General features: G+C 49.2%; 5 protein-coding genes across 5 annotated transcripts; 1 reads left to right on the top strand and 4 right to left on the bottom strand.

Annotated features, from left to right (window-relative positions):
* Positions 1–946: 946 nt before the first annotated feature.
* P174DRAFT_375553 (uncharacterized protein) lies at positions 947–1,474 on the top strand (the record flags this gene model as incomplete). Its single annotated transcript, XM_024822630.1, has 2 exons — positions 947–1,257; positions 1,318–1,474. Coding segments are annotated over 2 exons (468 nt in total), but the record flags the coding sequence as incomplete, so codon positions are not given.
* A 2,392-nt stretch (positions 1,475–3,866) lies between these two features.
* P174DRAFT_462774 (uncharacterized protein) lies at positions 3,867–5,243 on the bottom strand (the record flags this gene model as incomplete). Its single annotated transcript, XM_024830171.1, has 2 exons — positions 3,867–5,168; positions 5,232–5,243. The coding sequence occupies 2 exons, from the start codon at positions 5,241–5,243 to the stop codon at positions 3,867–3,869; spliced, it is 1,314 nt and encodes a 437-aa protein (XP_024679175.1).
* A 1,893-nt stretch (positions 5,244–7,136) lies between these two features.
* Positions 7,137–9,320, bottom strand: P174DRAFT_444354 (inorganic phosphate transporter). The gene is made up of 4 exons (XM_024828067.1): positions 9,205–9,320; positions 7,813–9,140; positions 7,669–7,777; positions 7,137–7,613 (listed from the first exon to the last, which is right to left on the bottom strand). The coding sequence occupies exons 1-4, from the start codon at positions 9,281–9,283 to the stop codon at positions 7,324–7,326; spliced, it is 1,806 nt and encodes a 601-aa protein (XP_024679174.1). The 5' UTR covers positions 9,284–9,320; the 3' UTR covers positions 7,137–7,323.
* Positions 9,321–11,871: 2,551 nt separating this feature from the next.
* Positions 11,872–12,863, bottom strand: P174DRAFT_444352 (DUF3425 domain-containing protein). Its single transcript, XM_024828066.1, has 2 exons — positions 12,692–12,863; positions 11,872–12,634 (listed from the first exon to the last, which is right to left on the bottom strand). Exons 1-2 carry the CDS (start codon positions 12,834–12,836, stop codon positions 11,889–11,891), a joined length of 891 nt encoding a protein of 296 aa, XP_024679173.1. The 5' UTR covers positions 12,837–12,863; the 3' UTR covers positions 11,872–11,888.
* A 783-nt stretch (positions 12,864–13,646) lies between these two features.
* P174DRAFT_462771 (Zn(II)2Cys6 transcription factor) lies at positions 13,647–16,528 on the bottom strand (the record flags this gene model as incomplete). Its single annotated transcript, XM_024830170.1, has 2 exons — positions 13,647–14,039; positions 15,104–16,528. 2 exons carry the CDS (start codon positions 16,526–16,528, stop codon positions 13,647–13,649), a joined length of 1,818 nt encoding a protein of 605 aa, XP_024679172.1.
* Between the last annotated feature and the right edge of the window lie 3 nt (positions 16,529–16,531).

Genomic DNA, 16,531 nt, shown 5'->3' with positions numbered 1-16,531 from the left:
CCATGTGCGATTATATAGGTGGATCTGGCTTTCTTGCATCCGACATAATCGTAATTAATCGTGCAGCGAGTCGCCTAGGATGCATGCCAGTATAATATGCGATGACAGTGAGTCTTGGCAGGTTTCCATACTGGCTATTATAGAAAGTCATCGTGTGATTGAACATTCTATCGGAAACTGAGCCTAAAGTCGGAATTGGCAATATGAGCGTATCCATTTGCAGCAACAGCTGAGAGCCAATCCCGGTCAAGCAGGTCGAGTATACATGACATTCTATCCAGGGAATCACTATAGGTTGAATGTGGCGAATATCTCCCATGCGGCCTCACTCGCACCCCCGTTTGTCCATATAATGGACTGTCTGGCGGTTCGCATGCTGGCGGCTAAAACGCAATTACAGGATTAAAAATACATTGACGCTCGACGGCATGAGACAAACTTGAACTGGATGCCAATAGATTAATGCCTGTTGCCAACTGCAAAACAATGGGTGCAATGGTTAGATATCGAGCCCGCGTTCAGTAAATCCCCGGGCTCATGCCTCAGCGAAAGCGCTTGCAGAGCGGAATGAATATTTTTATCCTTGCTGCTCCGGATATGCTGTTCAGACAATATACCAGCAACTTCTAAACTATAAACACGGACGTGTTGTCCATGGTGTAGCTGTAGTTCAATAACTGTCGGAATATCAGAGCCCTTCTGTGTGAATCTGATCAGCCTCATTCCATTGCGTTTTTACTTGCCTTGTGGACGTCTTGAATTGACCTTGCACCTCCCTTTGCTCAACGCCTTTTTTTTTCCGCAAAGTACACACCTTGGTGGTCAAAATGAGTCGGAGTGGTCGGCACCATAACTTCAGTTCCCAGCGAGCCGCCCTGGACAGAAGAGTATCGGATACCGACTACGACTATGATACCCACAATCCTAGCAGAGCGCCCCCAGCTCTCGACGTGAGCCAAGTTACTTTGGCCCAAACTTCCAAAACTCGGCGAAGGGGCGTTCTTCGTCTTTGGCAGGCGGGGATATCAGGCATCCTCCAATGCCCGACCCCTTTGTCAAACGCCCAAACCCCTACCCGCAACGCGTGAAGGAAGAACACGATGCGTATAAGGTCCGAGACGATGAATATGCCGCGGCTAAGAAAGCTGCCAGCAAGGCCAATGGGGCGGCCGGCCTAAAGCCAAGCGATCCTCTCTTCAGAGAGAGAGTAGAAAGGAGCATTGAAGCCAATGCGAGCGCCAGGGTCGCGGCTAATACGTAAGGCACTCCCAGCCTTTCCGGCCATTATTCAAGTGATATCTATTAATCTGATTATAGTGCCGCTGCCTACAGAAGTGGATTTGGCCATAAATATCCATATGCGTATGAATCTCCGGAGAAGGTAGCGGTGCATCAGTATCACGCCAAGGAATATAAGAAAGCCGGCGCCACATCGAGAAGGAAAGAACAAGAGATGCGCAAAAAACTGCATTGAAATGAGGGATTGATCAAACCAGCCAAGGTAGGGCTCTGATCCTCCATTCCTGTGCATGTTGGTTATTTTGACTCAGAGTCCAATCACATATTTTTTGTTCATTTACTTCATGTCTTGTCTTTTCTGATGTCACTGTTGTTTACGGCTATGTACACTTGGCTTTGGTTTGTTTTTGGATATTTTTACTGGGTAAAGTAAAGTTTATGTCATTGAGTCCTTGGTGTGGTTCATATATACGTCTATGAGAACGGAGTTACACATGGGTTTTGTGCCTTGCTTGCTTAGGCCCATGATCAAACAGGGTGTTAGTTGCTAGCAAGGAGAGGAAGTTCCATCTGTGCCGGCTTGGGAAATCATGGAGCTACCTATATCCTGTGCACTGCCAGGCGAGAATTGACCACGTTCCATTGGATGACTCACAAATCTCTGCACCAGCTGCTTATAAAATGAACAAGCCAATCGCTAAGAGGCTTGGATTCTATATCACCTGCCATCCGGTAGGGGTAATTTTAGTCGTGCATATCTAGTGATTGGTACACTGTGCACCGGGAAGTGCATGTGCACTAGGAGTGTAAGTGCACCAAGAAGTGTAAGTGCACCAGGGTGTGCGACCGCAGATTGTGACCGCACTACGGGGTATAATCTTATTATTATCTAGGCAACTTAAGTAAACTAAGAGGTCAAAAGTATCCGGACACTCTAAAAAATCGAAAAATTCGACCATTTTCAATCCCATATTTCTCAACCACCATACTATTCTAGTACATAAGAATAAACTAGGGGATAGTAGATATTAATATTTAGTATACCATCCCTTTGCCTGGTAAACTGCACGTAATCTACGTGGCATTGAGCGAATTAGACTGTTAATCTTCTCCTGAGGGATAGCATCCCATGCCTCTATAATAGCCTTGCGAAATCGTGTCCAATCTACCTTAGATCTGCCTCCTAAGAAGAGTCCAGGATAGAGCTCTAAAAGCTTCTTCTTTAGGAGGTTCCAGAGGTGTTCAATTAGGTTTAAATCAGGCGAATGCGGAGGCCATTCCATGACCCAGATTCCATGAGATTCAAACCACTCCTGCACCTGGTAAGATGTATGGATTTTGGCATTATCTTACTGGAATATTATGCCAGCCTCATAGATTGGAAGGAGGCCATCTTCAAGGCATTTTAGATAAGAATCAGTAGAATATCCACCTCAAGGAGCTAATTCATCACGTTCCATAATCACCAGCTTTGTACGGCCTCCAATCCAGATTGCACCCCATATCATCTGTGAAATATCCTTCCCATGGTTTATTAGATTGACTAGATCATGCTGGTATGCTTCATTCGAGAATCGGAAGACGAATTGGGTGGAATTATTTGGCTTTCTTTGGACGGAACATTCATCAGAAAACAGTACTTCCTCCCAGTGAGGGAAATCAAGCCATGTACGCGCAAATTTATACTGTTTCTTGACTGTTTCGCGCTTTAAAGGGATCCTTTTCTTACTCTTCCACTTCTTAAGGTGATATCTCCTCAAAACACATTGAATAGTTGACTTGGAGACGCCCCCAGGTGAGTATGCAATTAAGGCCTTCCAGCTTATAGAGGGGCTCCGGCGGACCATCTGGTAGATGTAATGCTTAGCAGAGGGGCTAAGCTTTTGGGGTCTCCCTATTTGAGGCATTGATTTCAAGGATTTATGGTGTTGGAAGCGTTCCTTAGTTGCGTAAATAGTACTGCGACTGATGCTAAATTCCTTCGCTAGTTGAGTAGGCGATCCCTGGTTCTCTAGGCCATATAAAATAGCTGCGCGTGTCTCACTAGAAAGCTCAGCTTTAGGCCTTCTATTTCCACTAATTTCGGTGCCAAACGACCTCATTTTGATGGAATGGTTGGTGGTTAAAAGAATTGTTGATTTTTTGACGCGTCGCGGAAATGCGGAGTGTCCGGATACTTTTGACCCCCTATGTATATATATAGCAGTGTATGTATAATTAGCATAAATATAATACTAGAACCAGTGACCCAGAAAGACTAGGGAAGTAGGGGTGGTGGTAAGATATATTTAACTTCAGAGATATTAAAAGTTATAGTATCTACATCTTGGAGCAGGAGGAGGAGGAGGTGGTGGTGGAGGTGGTTGCTGAATCCTTGAGGGGTGAGACTGAATGTCTTTTATGATTAGATTCTTGCTTCTATGATCTTACGTACTATCCTTCACGTATGGCTTTATATGGTGATTTCATGGGTGGTGAGTCTGAACTTCAAGGTATATTAGATCCTGGATTTGTCTCTTGGACAGTCATCAAGGTGTTCAAAGTCTCAGGCGCGTATAAAATATAAACATGAATATCCTTGCTTGCTTGACCAACAATGCGTTAATAATCAAGGTGTGCCAATCGTGTTAAGGGGGTTCGAGATGATCCATGGCGCCCCATTCAATGAGCCTTTCATCGTCCCAAATAGCATATCCCCAATCCCAACACCGAGAGTTCGGGGCATACGAGTACATATCCTCAAACACTTGGGGAGACTCCAGCTCTGTGTCGAGCCACCACTGCGTCCAGGCGATATTAGGCCGCTCGTGCAGAGGCAGCGTCTCCAAGTATGCCTTGAGACCACTGACATCGGTGCCGAAGTCGAATCTATCTGCAGGGTATAGAAGAGGCAACGCTCCGGCTTCATCCCAACTCGGTTTGGGCCAATATTCAGCAAACGAATGGTTATGAATAACGATGTTGGCCAGAAGCAAGTCGCGGCGAGTTCTGAAATCCTGTTCACTAAGTATCTTCACAAGGAACGTTGGTACCATGTAGGCCAGAATTCCCCTGTGCTCATCTTGGTGAATATGCATATGGTCAATGTCCAATCCAAGGCGATTCAGAGGGTGCCGCTCTTCGGGAGGAAGATCGCTGAAGAAGATAACGCCAGGAGCCACATAAGCGGCAAGGCTTTTTGATTTTTCAAGATATGGCTCTTCCCATCGATGATAACAATGCCGCCAGAAACAGCTGAATTCTTCGACTTCCCATGGCGCCATGGGCCCGAAGAATAGACGCCACATTTCTTCATCCGTGAAAGTAGGCGTCCGGCCGCCCCCATCATGGAACCAGTCATTTTCTTCTTCGACGTCGTCTGCACCCAGGGGAAGTTCAATAGGACCGAATATGTTACCATAGATCTGCATCCGATAGAATGCCCGAAGAAACCGTCTTTGTTCCGTTCTGGATAGGGTCTGGGGTAAAATTTCATTCTTCCATTTCTCCAAGTCTATCCACTCCGGACGAACTGCCGTTCTGGTGTAATCGTCGAGGAGAAAAATGGCCTTTTCATGGAGATGCAGTAGTTGAATTGTCTCCCCAGTATCAGCAGGTTCGTCTGGAAACAGCCATGATGATAGTCCCAGGCGACGGATCTCTTCACTTCGCCGTCGGCTGTCCAACAAGGCAATAATCTTTGCACGGTTCGATGGCTTGATGGCGTATAAGCCTCTGGACCGAACGGCAGCTACTGCATCTACGATGTCTACAAGTCCATCGTAAGAGCTCTGTAGAAGCACGCAGAGAAGTTCTTGTCTCACGAGCTGATATGCTCGGTGACATGTCGGTGAGGCAAATACAAGCGATCGAAGGGAATCCAGGTCATCGATATTGAATAAGATAGAAATCTGCAATTCCACTGGTAAACCTTCGAACGTTGGCCGGTTCTGTTACCTCGGTTAGATAATTTTATTTTCTGTTTCCGGCAGAGCTCTCATCATGAGTCTTACCGAGTCTTCCATATTGACGCCGTAAAGCTTCCTCGACGTCAGGTTTCAGGTAAGGACATACATGAATGCTGTCGGGAGGGTAGAAAAGGAAGATGTGCTTGTTAGATACTTGCAGGACAGGCAAACGACTCCGTACTTTAGGCGCCCTATGTGATACGGCAGGGATCATGTTCACAATCACAGGCGCTTGCTGGCGCTTCTCCTTGCGGTGGCTTTGTGAAATTTTGTATGTCATTCATCAAGGAGATCTGTGTTTGAACCATTGCCCTTGTACAAGTAGAAAGGGCAAGGTCGTGGATGACCTTAGGGTTATTCGAAATTCTCACGTCTGCTTTCATATACTTCTAATCCAGTAATGCAGGCAAGCAACAGATGGGTAAGGTCCATGGCCTAGCAAGAGCCATGCTCTTGGATTGACGGGGTGCTTTTCACAATATTTGCTGATAAGTTCTGAAGTTCTCGTTTCCTGCCTTAAGGAGCCAGGTAGTCTTTCAACCAGTAGATCACTCAACGAAAAGGAGTGCAGATGACCATTGGAGCATACTAGAAGTGGTGGTGCTATAGAATGTTCGGCAGTGTCTTATTGCCAGATGAAGAAAGGCAGTGCAGATACTAGTGAGGATGTGCTGGCTTCTCAGTCAAGTCGATGTTGCTTGTTGCTTCGTCGGCGACCATATTATGCAATTCCCCCAGCTTTCTCTAACCTTCTGGACGCAGCCTCAAACTACGACCAGCCATTAACAAAATGTAACTTCAACGGAGAAAGCCACAGTGTTCAAGCCAAAGCCCTATTGAACTGTTCCTATCAACTGAAAACCACGGCAGTCTGACGTGGGTTGACCATTGCCATTTGAAGATTCACATGGGAACAAGTCTGTATTATCTGTCGTCTAGAATCTTCCCCGAGAGCATATAAAGTCTCTATCAAAACTGGTATCCTCAGCTACCCAAGCCCAACACTTCAACCTTGGTGATTGAGCATAGCTTTGTGGTAGAGGCTGGATAGAGCAATTCCCCCGCGCACTAGGAGACGATATGACCCTCTCCAGCAGATTCACATGTCGCGGATTCCGCTGCGTGAAACGACTTGAAGCTCGAGAGGATGGAGCATGGGAGCGAGAAGACAAAGGTCGTGCCTGCATTTGATCGTGCAATTCTTCGAACTGTTTCTCAATGCTTTGAAAATGTTCGTCGGCGTCCCGCTGACGTGAAGTATCTAAGCTCATGACGGTACCTAGAGGACATACCTCTGGGATATCATCGACGGCGGTGTTACCGGCAATTGTTATATGGTGTAAGGGCAAGCCACGAGTGGGAATTGACTCGCAACGCGTGGACAGCAAGCTGTTTCCGGAAATACTTACTATCAAGCCAGGATAGATGTATACTGGCGTTGGTGGGTGGTGTGTAATGTTCAGTTATCTGGATATAACAAAGGGCTTCTTCAACAAGCAGACCAGAAAGGAGACAAATGGAACTCAGTTCCCAACATGATTAGCTGTATGGAGTTAGAGTTCTGAGCAGATACTAGGCACAACGCTAAAATGTTAGAATGATGATTCCAATGGAAGTTATCAGCCCAGAACATGCGTATATACCACCAACGCCCTAGGCCGCGTGGGACCCCATGACACTATCTCCGCCCAACCAGCACCTGTCCTGTCAGAGCAGACGGACTGCTCACAATTGCATTCACAGAAGTCCAGTCACAGTGCAAGGCGCGAACCCATTAAGGGAGATGCACAGGTCTACATGCAGACTCCAACCGAGGCACCGTCCTTTGCCAGCGAGAGACATTTCCCTCTTACGCAGGAACCACAGCAGACTATTATCGATCTCACTGCGGGGATCACCTTTGCCCAAGCAGTCCTACTTCAGAAAATGGCGACGGATGGTTCAACATTTGCTAGGAGTTGTCAATGTGAATTCGGACCTTTTTTCTATCCACTCCACTTGAATGCATTGCTAATAACATGGTATCAATATCCGAATCAATTATGGTAAACCCTTAACCGTAAACCCAGCCCAAATGGTATCGCAGACAATCAGTCTATAACAGAAAGAAAAAGAAAATGTAACATGCAAACAAAATCTAAGAAGAGAAGTGGGGAGCGTTGATGAACAGGCCCATCAGGACACCACCAAGGGTACCAGCGATGGGGATGGTCATGATCCAGGCCAGCAGCAGGAGACCCACACGCTGGAAGTTGACGGCCTTGAGGGTACCGTTGCAGAGACCGACGCCGACCGTGGCGCCGGTGATGCACATCGAGGTCGAGACGGGGAGAGAGTACTGTGAGAAGACCAAGACGGTGATGGCGGCGCCCAATTCCATCGAGCAACCGCGGCTGGGGGAGTGGTAGGTGATCTTGTTACCCATGACTATTGCTCAGTTAGTTCTGTGTCTCGAATTGCAGCATACAGACGGTGCACATACCCTTCATGATGTTGTAGCCGTAAGTGATGAGACCGATAGAGATACATCCGGAGAGAACAGCAAGCTGCCAGACAGGGACTGGGGCCTTGGAGGCAGCCGCATTACCCGTCTTCCAGGCCGAGTAGATAACGGCCCAGGGCCGACCGAGTTACCGATATCGTTGGCGCCGTGAGCAAAGGAAGCAGTGCAAGCGGTCAGGACCTGCACGAACGAATACGTGTGCTCGACCTCGTTGGGGTACTTTTCGGCGTGGGCGTAAACACGCTGCATCCGTTCTCCCTCGGGAGTGCCGTGGATTCCGGACTGGGCAGCGTGGATGTCGTAGTGCAGACCGTACAGCAAGCCGGCTGTGATCATGGCGGGGATGCGCTTCAGGAGGATCTTCATGTTCTTCAGTTCGTAGATCTCGCCGGGGCCCATCGGGTTGTCGCGGAGGGTGCGCATCGCCCATCCAAGGGGTCCGCGCTTCTTGAGGAGACGAGCGTTCAGGCGCTTATTGGATTCCTCCATGAGTTCCTTGTAGGTGAGCTGCTTGGTCTCGTTGGCGACGAGGGTCTTCTCGTTGGGGGAGATGGCAGGCGAGGTAATGGGTTCGATCTCGGTCTTGGGGTTCTTGCTGTCAAACTCGGAAAGGGTCTGCTCGGAGGGAGCGGGGGATGCCTGGGCAGCGTCCTCCTCGTGGTCCTCGTCCTGGATGACGGCGTAGTTGGGGACTTTGGCACGGTCGGCGCCCTCAGGAGCGGGGCGCTTGAACAGCAGAGGGCCGAGGATAAACATCCACCACTTGACGCCGTGATCCCGCTTGATCACACGAGCGTGCACAAAGGGGACGAAGAAGATGGCGGAGAGGATAGCAACACCACCACCGCAACCCAGGGTCACAGCGGCAATATACCAGCCGGGCTTCTTGCTCAGGCCAAGACTGGGCGAGCCTTTGTAGACAATGGACAGGGTACAGACAGTGGCGGCGATGAGGAACCAGAAGGGAGAGCTGTAGACGGCCCATGGCACGGGGTTCTTGCGCATGTGGACAATGAGCTTGATCAGCATGAAGATAATAGCACCGAAAGCGGCCGAGATGGCGGGAGCCATGCCCAGGCCGGCGAAGATAGCTCCCAGGCCCTTTCCGTGGTTCCATCCCCATTGTACCTTGGAAGCACCGACGGTTGCAACACCGACACCAGCAACGGCAGAGATGAGGGAGTAGGTCGACGAGACGTGAGCCGAGTGCTTGGTGCACCACATAACCCAGGAGGAAGCAGCGGCGAGGGCACAGGTAAAGGCAAGCATCTGCACACCGGCATCACCACGGAAGGCCGAGTTGGGGATGATACCGTTCTTGATGGTGTCGGCCGTCCGAGCACCGACCGTGATGGCACCGAGCATCTCGAAGACGGTGCCGAAGATCATGGCTTGTCGGTAGGTAACCGATCTGGAGGAAACACTGGTCGCCCAGGAGTTGGCCACATCATCTTTCAGACAGGTAATGTCAGCAAATCATCTAATAAAGACCAGGTTAAAGAGGCATTGACATACTTGCACCATTGTTGTACGCATCAAGCATGGCAAACAGAGTGCCAATGGCAAAGACGTAGTCATACTGGCTGAGCACCATCTTGACGGTATGTGTGAAGTGAGACAAGTTATTGAGGGCTTGATCCTGAATTGACTCGGACAGCGAGCCACGGGGCTTTTATGCTGCTATGCATTGTATCGCTACCTCACGCGACATTTTCTTCCTACGCCTGGAACCATGCTTGAGACGCCCGCTACTGCAGCTGCAGGTGCGTTCGCATAGATCGTGGCAAGGGAATCATGCCCAGTTCGTGTACTCGACATGACACGTTCCTCCGCGCCTCTATCTGATTCGCACTTCGGGGAAAATGGGGCTTATCACAAGCGTCTTGGTATTGCCCCCATCCCAGGGGCGGTCGAGTTCGAGATTTGGCGGCACACCCGTGGTTGGCAGGAGAAAACCACTCAATTAACTTCAGCAGGCAACCAGCCAAGGCACTTTCGCCTATCTTCGCCTGCTTGTCTTAGAGCGAAGTAAGAGCGAAGCAACTCAGCAAGATTGCAACACTGACCACGTTCTTGGCAATCCAGCCAAATGCGGGCGGGAAGAGGGTCGACGCACTTAAAGGACGATGCGGATTGGCTGACTAGTGCTCTTGGCGCAGTCTCGGCTGGCCTTGGCTGTCCTTGGCGCGGTTTACCCCATCGACCTATCAAATGCGGAGACTCCTCCACGTGTGCTCCCATGTCAACTGGTCAACTGGGCAAATATGGCCGAGCGCATGGAAGCGTTCTGGAAATCTGCAATTATCTGCCACGGCGCGTCTGGCGCTGCAAGAAGACACTATCCCTCGCTGAATTTTTCCCCATGGTGGCACGTACACGTGCTCAGTTACCCCCTGCCAGTTGGTTTCACTTGACCACTTTCCACAGCCAGGCTAGGCCCTCATAAAGGTCTGCATGTTCCTGAAATCCCTCTGGCTCCTTTCGATGAGGCAACCAGAGGAAGTACCATGATCAATGACCCAGTGTCGGCGGATGCAGCTGGATGTTGGATCTGTGCATTTGCACTTTACTTCATTTCTCGTCTCTGCTCCAACGACTTCCTCTCAGTCAATGCGATCAACGCTCGTATTGGCAGTAATCAGCTGAGGGCGTAATATGATCGGGCAAATCTCGCCCGCAGCTTGGAGCTAACCGTCGTATCTGTTCATATCGGCTAAAATAGTAAATACTGTTTCTGATTGTTGCGCTGGATTAGGTTCGGTCTCCGTCAGGTGCGGACGAATGATGGTCGAGTATGCAGCCACGCTGTGGCAAATGCTTTGTAAATCAGCCAAGGTAACGTAGCTATGTATGTCTCTGATTGATCCCGTCCCTGCACCAGATCCTTTACTCCCGTTCTTTGGTTGAACGTTCCTTCACTGTCACTCCACCACGCCAGGAATGGTTGTCTGGACGCTTTTGGGGCGAGTGGTGATATAGTTGACACCTTTGCTATCAAGGTGTTAAGAGATATTCTTGGCTATGCGTGCCTCGGTATCTAGACTAGTGTCTCTACTCTCTGGTGTCTCTATTCACTGCGTTGTCCAATAACCGTCGTCAGTGATGTAAAACAAGGTCTGCCCTTAATGGCAGTCCTGTTGGTATCTTCTAATAAATTCTGCTTGGTCTGGGTGAAACCTAGTCCAAGTACAACAAATCCTTAAGGGCTTTCAGGATAGCCTAGTGATTCCCTCAACTGTTCAAGTCGTTAGAATGGTCATGCAACTAGCAGATGATCCTCTGAGACTATGATCGACGCCTTGCGGAGCTCGAAGGATTCATGTTTGATGTGATGTGATATGAAACAAAACTCCCATGGGCAAGGTAGAGCCTATGATATAAGCTATATAATGAACCATAAGCACTACTGCATGCTGATCAACAATAGTGTCTGGACCAATCCATATGTTGACTTGAGTGTCTAGTAGTTATTTCAGACGTAGCTGGAAAATGCGTCTCGTGAACTGTGTATCATTTGACCAATACCCTTAGCCAATTGGGAATATCTGAAGCTATTCGAATGCTATATACAGTATAGTATGTTCTGGCCAACGGGACGTCACTGACTGAAATAAACAACTTAGGATCAGTTGTTCGTTCACTGTTCCTATTACATAGTACGCCCTATATTCTTAGACACCGGCTACCATCCTAGAGGAATAATCAGTTGGAGATGCTTATATATGTTTGTCCACGGCATTGATATGACCAGCTCCAAACTACCACAACAACTATCGCTATCATGTACGACCATCGTTATATCGGAGGTCAATTCCCCTAGGTGTTTCTATCTTAAGACACCTGTCTTAATGCTATTCATACTCTCCAATTCGCTCGTTGTATATTCCTCTAGAGAGGTAGAGGGATACTTTGATGGGGCGATACAATTCAATACGGTATCGAAATACGGACTGAAAGGTCCATGACGAAATACCCAGTTCCACTCCGGGGATTTGATTGGCCCTCGGAATTAAGGTGCAATTAGCGCGTAAGCAGGATGCATTAGTGTCTTCTGTTGGCATCGGAGATCTTCCATGGTGCCCTGATGAGCTCACTGCTTGGTCAGCAACAGCAACAGACTAAATGACTATGTGAAGAAACTTACATCATAGATCATACAGTTCATTACTAGTGCTAGTGAAGTGACTAAATAGCTAAAGTTACAGATATCGAAAGATCAGCTTCTCCCCCCGTTTGCGCCGCCAGTTATTCGTCGAATTCAGTAAGTCAGGACACCCCCTAACCACCCACGGCCATTTCTGCAGAAACCTCTCTGTGACCTCCCAGTTTTTCGGATCCGTGGGGTCCCCCCACACCAGCAGAGAGCATGCGTCCATCCCCGAGTCCCAGAACCCCATGATATCAATGCACAGCTGGCAGTCGTCGAAGTTGTCCTCCCCCGTTGTGAGCAGGTTATCTCGGATTCTCGGGATGGGAAAGAAATCAAGCCACGGGTGATGCGGGACCGTCTTCTGTAAGCGTGTCGGTCGCAGACTAGGCGGGAGTTTCTGCTCGTCGACGTAGCCTGGGCCCATGGTGAGGAAAGGGGAGAGAGCGTCGTCGTGCATCCAGTCTTCGGTGTGGGACATTCCTAGTAGGGACATGATGCTGGCGAAGGCGCGGAAGACGTTGACTTTGCTGAGGGTTAGGAGGTGGTCGGAGGTTGGGGAACCGAGGATGTAGCTTTTGTAGGCGGTACTGACGAATGTTTCGAGATATTGGCGGACTTGACTGGAGTTGAGACATGGAGTGGAGTTTGTGTTGGCGACTAGCGAGGTTTCATTGTTTGGGCTTGTGCTCGAAATGGAGGTTGCGGTTGAGGAGGGCGGTGTCTGGGTGGTGGAGAGGGAATAGTCCGAGGTGGAATGACTCGTTTGCACTCGTCGCTGAGCTTGCTTTCGTCTTCCTGTATCCCGTTAGTCTTAACGCCGACCTTAAGATGAGAAGAGATGACTTGACTTACGATAAGCCCTCTGATTGATGCGATTCTGTCTCCTCCGCCGTTCAACAGGATCTGTCAACCCGGACCAATCATCGTCGGGCTCCACATTGTCACCGGACAGGAGAGCTCGACGTGATGACACGGACCGGGTGGAAATAGTCGGCATGATTAGCCTTAGTCTGCAGATAATCGAAGCGTAAGCGTTGAGTTGAAGGGTGAGGGAAAAGATACCCAGCGGGGGCTGACAGTCTTAAGCATTTTGCTGATGCTCCGGCTGAGTGGATCCGGAGTTAAGCCAGGGTCTGGAGCCGACAGCTTGTATTACCGTATTAATAGAATACGTTCTTGTACAATCATAGTACAATACCTTACCAGGTATTACCGTCAGTGTCAAGAAGCAGATTATCCTGATCCAACAGGGTCAACAAGTAGAACTTGGCAAAATAAAAGGAGGTTATCTGGGTATGTTGGATTCTGGATAATCGTGGATACCCTCATCTGCAAAAGTTTAGAATTATGGAGGTGGAATTGATTATTCATAGCCACAGTTGCCAGAATAAGAGCAAGAGTGTTGAGACCACAGTGGAAATCCTCAATGTAGCTAGGCTATGGTTAAGGGTAAAGTTTCAATGTATTCCCCTCAACGTACAAGAGGATAGCTAAAAAAGGTCAAGAAAGACTGAGTTCATAGGGCATCTAGCCGACCCAATCATATATCCGTGCTAGAAAGTCCTCTTCTAATAAGACAGCGGAGTAATACTCAGGAGCTATATCTTAGTAGGAGATCATCGACGACTGAAAGCTAGGGAGGGAGGTCATTTCAATGCAGGAAGTATCCCTGTCTTGAGGAATAATACAGGAAACAATAGCCTCCCCAGCAAAGTCATACAGACGCACTCCAAATGTGCCTGTTATTGGTATCCTCATCTTCATTGAGAGTCATCTCTCATCAACCTGCGTCATCACCTTCGATGCCTTATCTTTTCCTCTTGTTCTTCGGCGCAAATGACTTCGCAGCCAGTCCCTCCCATTTGTTGTCGCCAAGGTCTAATCCCCGAGAGTTGATCAACAAAAGGAAGCGCTTGTCCTTGTCTAGTTGCTTCAAATTCGTACCGAGCGTAGTGGCTAGAATAGGGGCAAGGTCGTGAGCTGCGCAAACTCGAAAGTCCCCGTTATCGACCCGCTTCTTGTTGCGTCGTTCGAGCCGCGTCTGGAGTTCTTGCTCGATGATTTGGGCAAGTGTCTTGCCATGAACAACGGTGTTCTTGATGGCTGTACTTTCGTCGTCGTCGAAGTATGGTGATCCAATGTAGGAGAGGTCGGTCACGGTCTCGAGACGCTCGCGGGAGTCTGGCCGCTGGTTGAAGCGCTGCAGGTCGTACAAAAGAACGTGTAATCGGTACCATAGCGTCGGAGAGACGTCTGAATTTCGAAGACTTATGATTGAAAGAGTATTTTCCGGCTTAATCGTCGAGGTAGTGTCGATCATCTGTGGGACTGATGAATCAGCCATTGTATATCGGCTTGTTCTACTTTACTCTCTGGTGAGCAGGAAATGCGACAAGAGGAGGAAAGAGCGCGAAAGGATGACTGGTCCTATTATGATGATGCCATAATTATCAGTTGATGGAATGCCTCAATAGCGTCACATGACCGCGAAAAACTTTGGTTTATTACCTTTGACATCAGTGAGTGCATAGCAGCCTGTGTGATCTAGATTGTTTGAGGGAATCCACCTCTCTCTTCGAGTCTATGAGTTGCATAAAAGCACGATCACCGTTTGAGGTACCCCTCAACTTGTATCTGGAACACCTTTTCTGAGCTTGCGGTTGGGAAGACTGATACTCTGAATGCCATAACCGACAGCTTCCCGTACTTTCTTAACAATGCCAGAATCTTCATTCAGGATCTCAAGTTCTTTAGTAGTAAGCCAGAGGCAAGGGCTCGTCTTCTAGGCAACAAACCATGTGTTCTTTTTGGGCCAACCCTACTTCTCAAGCGCAGCCGTGGACAAGATTCTGGCGCTTCTCATGCCCCCTTCTGCCCTCCAAGGTCATCTCGATGATTTGGTGTAGAAGAAAGCTGAGCGCGGACAGGAGCAAGGGTTCTGCGCAGCTCATGATTTGGCGCCTATCTTTCTTCGTGCTTTTGGCATGGATTGGGCGGTTCTTAAACGCGAGAAGCTCACCCTCCAGCGTACCAAAGATGCCTTGAGAAGACATTCTACCATGGACTCGCTCAGCCAGGCTTTCTCGAAGCTGACTCCAAAGAGACATGGCGGAAACCGCAAGAAGTGATCGGAGGACATCGCTAGTCTAGATTAGAAATCTAGATAACCAATCCTTACATTCACGAAGCGTTTCTCCAGATGCGCACATTATATTAGTTTGCCAGGGATATCGCCTATCAAGCACTGCATAATTGTGATGCGACTTCAATATGCGCAAACCGTTCCCGAATCAGATGCAATTTCTCAATCAGAATCTTCTTGGAGACCTGCTGCAAATTCCGGAAGGAGAAAATGACGTCCTTTAGAAACAAAATATCGTCAATCCGACTGGTAGTCTCCTCGAGCGTCACCTGTGGCCCATGAAGAACCACGTCCGCGATCGTATTGATGATCTCCAATAACTTGCTCAAGATCGACGACCCGTGGATCTGTATCGTGTTTTGTGAGATCTTAGTGAGGAACTGGCGTAGCTGACAGGATAATCGGAGCGGCATCTCGAGCGACAGCGATGGACAGGAGGCATGAGAAGACAGCAGGCAGTTTGACATGGCCATCTGCCAGAGGAGAGTCCGCATCCACTGGCGCGTCACGACCAGGTCCGCCTGCTGCAGATCCGACAGCATCGAGACCTCGAGCTCCCAGAGCTCGTCGTCGAGCTCCCGATGTTTTTGCTCGACCCATGCAACCGTCACTTGGCTCCGATCACCGGTCCAGAGGCTGATAAAGGTCGGCTCCAGCAGGAGGAATGTCTTGATCACCTGGATCCACCCCTGGGAGATACTGGGATCGAGACTGGGGTCGTCCTCGGGAAATTGCGCATACGGAGACAGCGTCGCAGGGGAAAAGTGAAAAATGGACATGAACCGTTCATGGATGAAGCACAACCAGTAAAGTCGCTGTCGCCGGGAGCGTTCGGTTAGGTCAAGGCTGGCCATGACGGCTTTGTCTTCAATCCGAAGGAGATGCACCATGCTGATCGCTTCTCGCAGGTAGAAGAAGCCCAGGTCATACTGCCCCAGGCTCATGTAGCACATCTGGATGTACACGCTTGTGACAGCCCGCAGGATAGACGGTCGGAAACCCGGGAGTAATGGAGTCCGGAGCTGGATCGCTCGGCCGGCGAGCTCGTTGATCTGCTCTGACACATGGGACGTCGCTGCATTCGACTGCGTCAGGTCAATTGTGACCCCGGTAAAGGCGTAGACAAAGGCAGCATGGTCTCTATCTGTGGCCATCTTGCCAATGGACTGGCAGATCTCCTCGTCCGTCATGATCGGGTTGAAAGGATACACATAGGCCATGTACTTCGGGATGAGACTATGCAGATATGATGTCGATAATGTCACCGATTTCAGATCTGGGAGAGACGACGGTGGGACTAGTACAGACGTCGAAATATGTTCACTCTTGAGTTCCCGCGCGAAGGGGATTTTGTACTCGGAAATCACGGTTCCTCGACGGAGAGCATTCTTTCGCGATCGCGCGCGTTGATTGTCGCTATATGTACAGAGCAAGTCCAGATGCTCACATTGCTGACACCGGTGTTGACCATTGCACCGGACTTTTCGTCGTCTACATGGATCGCAGGCTCGGGAAACCTGGGGTTTCTTCAACCGGGTGGTATCCATCTC

The sequence above is a fragment of the Aspergillus novofumigatus genome (assembly GCF_002847465.1).
Source record: "Aspergillus novofumigatus IBT 16806 chromosome Unknown P174scaffold_7, whole genome shotgun sequence".
Lineage (NCBI taxonomy): Eukaryota > Fungi > Ascomycota > Eurotiomycetes > Eurotiales > Aspergillaceae > Aspergillus > Aspergillus novofumigatus.
The sequence above is the reverse complement of the archived record's forward strand: the minus strand, read 5'-3'. Positions and strand labels throughout refer to the sequence as shown.

Bases quoted from the DNA above. Each gene is read 5' to 3' on its own strand.
- P174DRAFT_444352 (XM_024828066.1), bottom strand. From the start codon at position 12,836: ATGCCGACTATTTCCACCCGGTCCGTGTCATCACGTCGAGCTCTCCTG. The intron at 12,635-12,691 runs GTAAGTCAAGTC...AACGGGATACAG, and splicing joins CATCAATCAGAGGGCTTATC to GAAGACGAAAGCAAGCTCAG.
- P174DRAFT_444354 (XM_024828067.1), bottom strand. From the start codon at position 9,283: ATGGTGCTCAGCCAGTATGACTACGTCTTTGCCATTGGCACTCTGTTT. The intron at 9,141-9,204 runs GTATGTCAATGC...CCTGTCTGAAAG, and splicing joins TGCGTACAACAATGGTGCAA to ATGATGTGGCCAACTCCTGG. The intron at 7,614-7,668 runs GTATGTGCACCG...ACTGAGCAATAG, and splicing joins CGGCTACAACATCATGAAGG to TCATGGGTAACAAGATCACC.